Source organism: Sinocyclocheilus rhinocerous, unplaced genomic scaffold (genome assembly GCF_001515625.1).
Source record: "Sinocyclocheilus rhinocerous isolate Xijiao unplaced genomic scaffold, SAMN03320098_v1.1 scaffold264, whole genome shotgun sequence".
NCBI classification, from domain to species: Eukaryota; Metazoa; Chordata; class Actinopteri; order Cypriniformes; family Cyprinidae; genus Sinocyclocheilus; species Sinocyclocheilus rhinocerous.
Window position 1 is genome coordinate 140,851 of NW_015644837.1, and position 10,867 is coordinate 151,717.

Here is a 10,867-nt window from a genome sequence, read left to right on the forward strand (position 1 = left end):
GACGCGTTTCAGAAAGGCGGGGCATAGAGGAGAAACAATAATGTACAGTATGTGGAAAATAATGTGTTTTTTGAGCCTTAAACCACATAAACACATTTCATTACACCAAATACACAAAATAATGTTCTTTTTAGCAACATCATATGACCCCTTTAAGATCATTAGTTATGGATGTGCACGTCCTTTTAAAGAAACATACATTACTTTGTCCTGCAAGTTTCATAAGCCCAGTCTGATCTTATTAGATCAAGAAAAATCTTTCAGTTTTGTGTGTAATACTGTATAAAGTCAGACGTCTCACCAGTTTGTTTGGGTAGCGGATCACGACAGGCTGAACAGGAACCGCAGGAATGAATGCTCCTGAATCACACACACAAACATCAACACATTAGGATGAACAGCACGTCAGCTGCTTCTGAAATGTAGGTTTGCCCATTAGGCAGCGAGAGCACACACACACACACACACACACACACACTCTTACACACTGGGGTTGTGCTGATAGATGAAAGTATCATGTATCTACGATAGTCAGAGATAACGCCTGTTGCTGATGCCTTTGACGATAGCAAGACTATTATTATTAACATTATCATCATTATTATTATTATTATCCATCAAAAATGAACTAGGCGCCTATCTTTAGCGAAGCAGCGTGGACAGCCGCTTCTGGGACGCTTCAGAAACATGCCGTGGCTGGTATAAACACAAGTATTGACTATAATGGCTGCGATCAGCAGACGTGTGCAGTCAGTGTATTCATCAGTATTCATCAGTTTCACTGAATATAACGGGAGTGTTTTTAAAGTGCATAAACTCGCGCTAGACTGAAGTCAGTGTTGAGGTTCTCTGGTAATGTAAATGTTCTTTGCTCGTTTTCTGTAGCTTTGCTCGTTTTCTACCCTAGATAAGTGAGGAAATGTAAGCATTGTAATTAGTAACTTACTATGTTTCCATGAAATTGTTATCATGTTAAATACAAATTCAGTCATATTAAAAACATTAGGCTTCTTTTAGCCTTACACTGGTGTTGGTTCATTTTCTGTCAAAGAAACTAAGTAAATAATTAAATAGATTAGCACGATAATATCGTGTATAGGCTATCTCACAGGCTGACGATAGGACGATATGACAATTGAGCATATCGCCCAACACTAGCTCACACACACACACACACACACACACACACACACACACACCTGGTTTGAATGTGATCAGGCAGGTTCTATTGGTGCACGTCCCTTCTGGAAAAATCATTATCTGAAAAACACAGAGTTTCTGATCGGTTCACAATCATGAATCAATTCACCAAACCAACAGTGAGTCAAATCTGGAAATAAACTGCAGTGACATGATGACACACGAGTCACTGTAATGCCTCGCATATGAGGAACTGATTTAAAGTGAACTACAAGCTCACAAAGTCCCAATCATACACATGGAAGACTATTTCAGTGAGGGGATAGAAAATAATAAATAAATGTAATTGCAACTTTTTCATCTCACGATTCAGACTTTTTTTTCAGAATTGTGATGCATCAACTCACAATTCTAAGAAAAAGAAAAAAAAAAACGGCAGAATTGTGAGATAAAGCCACAATTATTACTATTTTTTTTTTTCTTCATTTTTTGGCAGAAACCAAAAATCAGAAGTGCACAAAACAAAATCTGAATTGTGAGATTCAGACATATTATATACAGTATATATATATATGACTTCAAAACGAGGCCAAAACATGAACCCTAGAATGTTTACACCTGCAAATCATCAACACATCAGTAAAGTAAACATAGACTGAATCTGAAATCATTGACTGGATGTTCATGTCATGAGAAACTTACAATTTATTACTTATATATATATATATATTTAAACAAAATGTTCCAAACCTAAATTTTCTTGGGAATAGTGTTTTAATTTATGACCTATTTTTATTTATTTTTCACCCTGGGTCTTCAATATCACTTTCCATCCTGTTTGCGTAACAAAAGTCACTTCCTTAGCGTCCCATTATTCTGCAGGAAGTGGCATCATTTTAGAGGTTAATCAACAGCACAAGCATCAGTAAATATTATTACCGAATCTGATGAAATCTGGGATGTTTTGTGGTGTTAGTTTGTATCGCTCTAAAAATTCACCGTTTGATCAAATAACAAATCAGTTTGCAAAGACCAACATTTCAAATGATGGCTGACAATATGAAAATGAACTTCAGTTACGGTTCAGATGTTATCACTAATAAGGTTAAAGTCTGAAGTGAGCAGATCTCTGAAAGCCTGATATGTAGATCTCTTTAAAGACTTCTTTAAATGAAAGCACTGTGAGCTGTGACGGTACCTGTGGCCACTCTCCTGAATGAGCTCTTCTCTTGATCTCCTCCACCGTCTGCCGCCTGGAGTCCTGATCCGAGCGCGACACGAACACGGGCCGGATGTATTTGATGAGAGCTGAGACACAGACAGACACGTTTCAGAGGTAGGACCTCGTCTGTCCCGCTGCGGCTATTTTTACTCTCCAGACCTTAATGAGCCGCTGATAGCAGGACTCAATGACACATCGAGGACAGAGTGACACAAAAAGATATTGAGCGAATCTCTCAAACCTGTCACGCTTGAGCAGAGAGAAGAGTTTCCCATTATAGTGTGAACTGTGTGAACAATGTGAACTGTCTTCCTGAAAGTAACTGGATGCATTTGAGGAGAGAAACACCTGTGTATCTGTCATTACACTGCTGCACCGCTGCATTTCTGACACAATCCCTCAAAACTAGTGATTTCATACACTACAGGTCTAAAGTTTAGAATATTTGTTTGTGCTGCACACAGAAATCTGATCTGATCATCATCAGTCTGTCTGGAGTGACATGAAGAAACAGAACAAACTGAGGCAGACTCAATCAAGAAGAACTGTGTCTCCGAGACGCTTCAAGAAACCTCCTGCAAAGCTCCTGAGAAACTCTGCTCAATTGCACCGAGGGCAAAAGCCGCTTTAAACACAGTCTTATGTTAAACTGCTTTAAATTACTTTTTTTTCCCCCACATCAATCTACACACCATACACCATAATAGCAAAGCAAAAGCAGAACTGTCACAACTTTGTAAATTTATAAAAAAAAAATAAAAAAACACTGAAATAAGTACATTGCATAAGTATTCAAACCCTTAACTCAGTACTTAGCTGAAGCACCTTAACAGCCTCCAGTATTTTTGGGTATGACGCGACAGGATTTTCATATCAGCATTTGGCAATTATCTGTCATTCTTCTCCTCACATCTTAACCTCTCAAGCTCTGTCAGGTTGGATGGGGGCAGATGCACATTTTCAGGTTTCTCTAGAAATATTTGATTGTGTTCAATCCCAGGCCGTGGCTGGGCCACTCAAGGACATTCACGGAGTCGTCTATAAGCCACTCTTGCTGTGTGCTTAGGGTCATTGTCCTGTTGGAAGGTGAGCCTTCTGCCCAGTCTGAGGTTCTGAATGCTTGGACTGGGTTTTCATTAAGGCTCTCTCTATATTTTGCTGCACTGAGCTTTTCTTCTACTCTAACAAGTCCCTCAGTCCCTGCTGCTGAAAAACAGCCCCACAGCATGAGGCTGCTACCAGCACACTTTACTTTTGGGATGGTACTCTGCAGGTGATGAGCGGAGTTGGTTTCCTTCAAACATGATGCTTAGAATTGAGGTTCATCAGACCAGAGAATATCGTTTCTCACAGTCTGAGGGTCCTTTAGGTGCTTTTTTCCTAATTCCATGTGGGTTTTCGTGTGTCTTCACTGAGGAGAAGTCTGGCCACACCGCCATAAAGCCCAGATCGGTGGAGTGTTGCAGTGATGTTTGTCCTTCTGTAGGTTTCTCCTAACTGTATATGATCATGGAGCTCAACTAGAGTGACCATCAGCTACAAGGCCCTTCTCCATCAGTTGCTCAGTTTGGCCAGGAGGCCAGCTCTAGGAAGAGTTCTAGTTGTTCCAAATGTCTTCCGTTATGGATTATAAAGGCTACATGCTTCTGTGAACCTTCAATGAAGCAGAATTTTTTCTGAAGTGTTCCCCAGATGTGTGGCTTGACACAAACCTGTTTCTGAGCTCTACAGGCAGCTCTTTTGACCTCAGGGCTTGGTTTTTGCTCTGATATGCATTATCAGCTGTTAGACTAGAGGTGCTCCGATTGATCGGCTACCGATCACTATCGGCGATAATCACGTTGGGATGATTGAGCGGTCTCTAAAAAGGCCGATCTCAAAAAAACGATCTCCATCTGATGACGCTGCTGTGAGAGGTTTGGCACGACATGCAGCGTCACCGTCTCAGTCTGGCGCAGGTGAAATCATTATAATGCTGAAGGTCAGGTACTCATTCTTCATGAACCGCAGGATTGCTTGTAATAAAGATTTCAATGCAAAAGGAAAGGCTGACTATTTCGGTCAATGGTAAGTTTCTGACTCCTGTGTGAAAGCTGCTTCTCTCACAAGAGTCACCTAAGAGGGGAATTACCCACATTTTCAAAAATGAAATTCAGGCCCTGAATAAATATCTAAAAATCCTGATTGGAGTATCACTATAAATAGTTAAATGATAAAAAGAAGGCTTTAAAAAGATCGGTATCGGTGATCGGTATCGGCAGATACTGCTTTCTGTGATCGTCGATCGGCCTCAAAAATCCTGATCGGAGCACCCCTATGTTAGACCTTTTATTAAGACGTGTGTGCCTTTCCAAATCATACCCATTCAATTGAATTTGCCACAGGTTAACTTCACTTGAAGTGAAGAAACATCTACAAGCAATACGAATGCTCCTGAACTAAATTTCAACTGTCCCAGATAGATTTGAATACTTATGCAATGGAATCAAGTTTTTTTATTTTTAATACATTTGCAAGTTTGTTAAAAACCTGTTTTTATGGACAGGTTTTTAACCTTTGTGTGGAGTGTAAAATGATGTGGGAAAACAATAATTTAAAGCAATCTAACATAAGGCAGCAACATAAAACGTGGGGGTGGGGGGAAATGAAGGGGTGTGAATACTTTCGCAAGGCACTGTATATATATGTTTTTTATAAACCAGCAACAATGGCAAAATAAGGATGAATGATGGCTGAATGAATGGGAACATCAGTTGTTCAGAAGCAGCAGAACAGAGCAGAGGACTTACTGCCCCACACTGGGATGTCTTTGCTCTCCGCTTTCATCACAATAGAAGCCATGGTCATGGTGACGGGAATGGCGTCGAAGTAGGACGAGTGCGGGCCGAGGGTGAGGATGGCCGCTTCTGCGGGCAGAGCCTGTCTGCCCTTAATGCTGATCCAATGGAAACCGCCGGCAAACCACATGACCCGCATGATGGTCCTGAGCACCACGTCCACCAGCCTGCAGAAGAGCCAGCACAAAGATTAGCCACTGATCGAGACTAATCTAGTCTAGCCGCACAATACAGAGCTCTTCACCACAACACTCTGAGTGCAAACCAGCTTTTTAGGGCCGAATGATTTGGGAAAACTGAAACATTTCAGTGTTCATGGGTTTAATTTTTACAAAAAAAAAACCCTTACAGTAATCATTAAGTGAAGCGAGTTAATAAAAAAGGACACATTTCTGATTCGTTTAATGTAACTATAAAATAAGACTTATTATTTGTTTTTTTATGATTATTGTTACATAAAAATATAAAACAAGAAATAAAGCTATGTAATAAATAAATAAATACATAAAAATAAGAGACCACTTGAAAATTCTCAGTTTCTCTGGATTTATTGGACTCATTTATAGTTATAGTTATGTGCTTGAGGAAAAACTTAATTTTTGTTTTATTCTGTAAACTACTGATGACATTTCTTCAAAGTTTTAAATAAAAATGTTGTCATTTAGAGCATTTTTTTTTGTTGTTGCATGAAATGACAATTGGTCAAAATACCAAAAATGATGCCATGTTTTCAGACATGTTTATATTAATTTTTAGACAACACAATACCAACATTTTAACTTTAGTTAAGTTAAGAAATCCATATTTGGTGGAATAACCCTGATTTTTAATCAGAAAAAAAAAATAAAACATTTGTTATTTTGACCAGTTGTCATTTTCTGTAAAAAAAAAAAAAAAAAAAAAAAAAAAAGGAAGAAATGTTGTCAGTAATTTATAGAATAAAACAAAAATGTTCATTTCACTCAAACACATACCTATAAATAATAAAACCAGATAAACTGATAATTTTGCAGTTGTCTCTTAAGTTTCTACAGAGATGTAGGATGGATTCGCCATTATTGAGCAATATAAATAAATAAATTTGGAAGAACTTATCAAACCTTTATAGAATAAAAGATTTTTGTGTTTGTTTTTTTAATATATTTTAATCAAACCAATCCAGAGTAAATCCAGAGAAACTGAATTTTTTCAAGTTGTCTCCTAATTTTTTCCATAGCTGTAAATTGAATTAATGCTATAATACTGTAAAAAATAGCATTCAATGAAAATGTTATTTTATAGTGTAAAATTGGGTTTTATCAACAATCACTTATTGTGAGCTACTTGCGTGTAAATGAATACAGCACCACACTTCGCTCCACACACACACACACACACACACACCAGGCACGTGCACAGGTAGGGCTCAACCTGTGCAGAGCACATGCCCTTTTTGCCCTTACACTCCGAAGTGCCCTTTTTTTTGGTGATGGTGTTTTTTTTCTCCCTTCAATAAATCAATGATATTGGTCACCCTTTACATCTGTCTGTCTGCTTTACAAATATTTAGCTAATGAAAGGTATTAAAAAGAGCTTGTGACTAAATCTTGTTGGATCCGCTCAAACTGTCAGTAAACCTCATAACTCCACCCCCTCTATCTTGACTGAATGAACTGAAGTTCCACAGCAGCTGAACTAGGTCTGCAAGGGTAAATAAAGATCGTGTTGTTTGAATAAGTACAGTGTTTTCTTTAAGCAAGAAACACTATGTCTATAAAGGCTCATAATTTATGTATTTGAAACTGAGCGCCGCGCCCATATAGCTAAAAAAATTATTTTTCTTCAAACATCATTTTATTGAACTTTGTGTCATAATGTATGTGTATATATATACAGTGGGTACGGAAAGTATTCAGACCCCCTCACACACTCACTCACACACACACTCACACACACATATATATATATATATATGAGAGATACGGACACATCCATCCCTGACAACATCTGAATGTAAACTGGTCAGGCCTGCGTTTCCCAAAAGCATCGTAAGCATAAGTTGACCGTAGCTCCATCGGTGGCAATGGGTCTACAATGTACTTAGGCTGACGATGCTTTTGAGAAAAGCAGCTCTGATCACTCAACATGGCTAAGTTTAAATGGACAGCAGACTTTACATTGCACTGCAGATCTGCATTAAAAAAGCATCATCAAAGTATTACTGAGTCTGGATCTGTTTATCCCCTCTCACAGCTCAATGAAGTCACGTGAGCTTATCAGCAGTTATTAACATTGCTGGACGTAATTTGCATCATCCAGTTCTTTTTGATTACCAGTTTTGATTCCAATGTGATTAAAAAAAATAAGTCACACATTTAGATATCAAACAGCTGAATACCATGAACAAAAATCAGCCGGCTGCATAAAAACTGGACTCGTTTAAGAGCTGTTTGTGTGCAAAATAGAGCTGCACGATTCTGGATAAATTGTGATTTTTTATTTATTTATTTATTTATTTAATGGAAGTTGTGGTTCTCACGATTCTGAAGAAAAATCATTAGACAACTAAAAAAAAAAAAAAACAGTCATTTACTTGTTTAAATACTGGATGAATCAGCGTTTTTGAATCATTCTCTTGAATAATCCAAAGACAAATACATTTTAACAGCCCCTTTTCGCCACCTACTGGTGTAACAATGTAATGATAAATCTTTATTTGAACTGAATTACTTTCAAAAGGTGATTTACTCTATTTTGATCGCTTCTGTACACATCATATTTGATATCCGAACAGGAAACTTTTATCCCACCACTTCTATGATTATCTGAATGTTTGTAAAACAGAAATAATGATTCTGTGTTGTTCACGTTGGTGTTTGAATCGTGTTCGTGATGTTTAACGATCTATTAAATTAAAGTGCTTTGGGGGAGACACCTCTCTTGCAACATGTTTAGCTTATCACAAATATTATACTAAGCTTTGTCGGCTTCTGATCACAAGTGTAGCCAAACTTTGGAGCACTGAGATAAGCGAGGAAGGTCCTGGCAGATCAATTCAATTCAATTCAATTCAATTCATGTGACACTGAAGACTGGAGTAATGATGCTTTGATCACAGCAATCAATTACAGTTTAACAGATATTCACATAGAAAACAGCTAGCATAAACTGCAATAATATTTCACATTTTTACTATTTTTACTGTAGTGGTGAGCAGAAGTCTTACTGACCCCAAACTTTTGAACCATAGTGTGATACTAATAAAGCAGGACTCTTTGGAAGCGCTCTTCTTCTATTTGCATTGGGTGACAGAAACAGAAGTTGTTTAGCTGTGATTGTGCTGCACTGCTCACTTCAGTTCTCTCAGCAACTTCCTGATTTACCAAATAGAGGATCTGAAGTAAAATTCATCTCACCACAGACAAACTATAAACTCTACAGCAAGAGGAGCGAAGGAAATACGCAAAGAAGCGCTGTGAATCTGAACGAATAAATACTGGCTGTTATTCTGAGCTGAAATGAAGCAGAGCAGCTCTTTACTTTCTCCATAAGCACTGCGGCTCCACCGCCGTCTCGGAGCGGCCCACCGAAGCGATGAAGGCAAACGGCCAGGCCAGCAGCATCATGAACGCTGCTATGAAGAGCCGGATGGGGAAGAGCGTCACCGTCATCAAACCGATCTGCAAAGAAAACACACCACACACACAAAGCTGTTAAATGAAGCATTTCTACAGATCTTCCTGTTCTAAGCTCCTGAGGGTCAAACCCGAGTTCAGAGTTCATTATACTATCAAAACAGAGTGAAACTTTCAGAGCTCAACACTTCCTCTCAGCAACGTCTTGAGAAACATGACTCGAGTCTTGAGGTTAGTTTCCAGCGTTAACCAAACGCTGCATTCACACTCGTCTCAAGTGTGTTTCTGGCCTACGGTTCATAGTGAGGGTGGAAAATAAACATTCAAACATAAATGACGACTAATGAAACAACTTCACTAACATCGTAGGTGGATTTTAGGGGGAAAAAAGAAATAGGCCTATTTAAAAATGAAATTAAAATATGTGATGTGAACTGTTTAAGACACTTTAGATGATTTCTTCAAATGTTAAAGCTTGCACATCCAAGAAATTAAAATAATGCATGAAAAAAAACACTGTTGGTCCCAAGAATATTTAATAATTCATTAAATGTTAAAGAACATTTAATTGGTGACTGTTTTTAATGACTTTTTCATTGGATCATGCATATCCAAAAAAACAATGTAACTCAGGCAACCAAAAAAAATAACAAACAATGCATAAGAATGTCAGCAAAATGTTGCTCTCAAAATATTTAGTAATGTATTAAATGTCAATCTATTAAATGTTCTTGGGATCAACATTGTTGCTCTTTTTGCACTTTTGCATGACAACTTCATCTGTCAGTCAGTCATTTAACACTGATTTAATTTGTTTATTTGAATAAAATAATTGGATTTAATGTAAATGTTCTTAACTGATTGCTGTTTACATTTTATGACTTTTTCAAATGTGAAAAGATAATCTCTAGACTAGTGTGCAAAGACAACCATCAGCCATTTAACCCTGAATCAATGGATTTGCAAAAGTTACTCGTATGTTTCTATTGACAAGGCATTTGGCAGACTGTGAATCACTACATTTGTTGAAGTGGCCTGGCTGTTATATTAGTCTAATACAGGCTGTCTGGAAGCAGGTTAGACGCCACAACACAGAGAGATTGAAACGTCTCAAGATCCTCAAGGATGAAGTGTGACATGGGACACATTCAGCAGATTACAACACAAACAAACACAAGCTTCATGGGGCCCTGAACCCGTGATTATCAAACACAAGCGGCTCTTATCAGCGCAGCGGCGATACGGGATATCAGCAGTCAATATTTGCCTTGCTCTTATCAGCACTCGACTGCATTTGCACACTGATAGCTTTCAAACTGACCAATTAACAGCGCTGGAGGACGTTCAGGATGCCTTCGTGCTTTCCACTGAGCCACTTTAATTGAGTTGATCACAGACCAACAGGCTGCCAAATCCCATATCAGCTAGCAGAGGCGTGGGACGAGCTCGCTAAAAATACAGCGATCTGCTGATTCCACCAGCTTCATGCTGGACATATCACTCAAACCAGCCATCAGCTCCTTCATGATGCAATTCACTCACTCACATCACTCTGTAGAGCACAAAACAAGAGTCCTCCATGAATGGAACAGCACCACTCAAGCTGAATATTGCAATACAACACAATATAACTTCTACATCCATGCAGCATTGGAACTTAAAATGCTCAATAATCTGGAATGGAACGAAACTGCATGAAGAATAAAATAAAATAAAATTTAAAAAAATCTCTCCTTACATATGGAACAATGTGATTGCACATTTTCATTCTTTGTTTAGGGGTAAAATCCGGTTTCCCTTCTTCCTTTCATTGCAAAAACACTTGAACGAGCTGTGTCACTTTCTCAGACCACATTACTAAAGCTGCCTGGTCCTGCAGATTTGCTTTATTCAACATCAAGAAGATCAGGCCCTTTCTTTCGGAACATGCTTCACAACTCCTTGTTCAAGCTCTTGTTCTGTCCAGGCTGGACTTTTGCAATGCTCTCTTGGCAGGTCTTCCAGACAGTTCTATCAAACCTCTACAATTAATCCAGAATGCGGCTGCAAGATTA

General features: G+C 38.4%; 1 protein-coding gene across 1 annotated transcript in view; it reads right to left on the reverse strand.

The window, feature by feature from the left end:
* LOC107758826 (lysophosphatidylcholine acyltransferase 1-like) overlaps positions 1 to 10,867 on the reverse strand; it is a 39,951-nt gene that overhangs the window by 19,504 nt on the left and 9,580 nt on the right. Inside the window, exons 2-6 of the mRNA XM_016576655.1 lie at positions 8,719 to 8,858; positions 5,152 to 5,366; positions 2,339 to 2,448; positions 1,200 to 1,260; positions 302 to 360 (exon numbers count right to left, since the gene is read on the reverse strand). Of these exons, the coding sequence (XP_016432141.1) occupies positions 302 to 360; positions 1,200 to 1,260; positions 2,339 to 2,448; positions 5,152 to 5,366; positions 8,719 to 8,858 (585 nt within the window). The remainder of the gene's footprint in view (positions 1 to 301; positions 361 to 1,199; positions 1,261 to 2,338; positions 2,449 to 5,151; positions 5,367 to 8,718; positions 8,859 to 10,867) is intronic.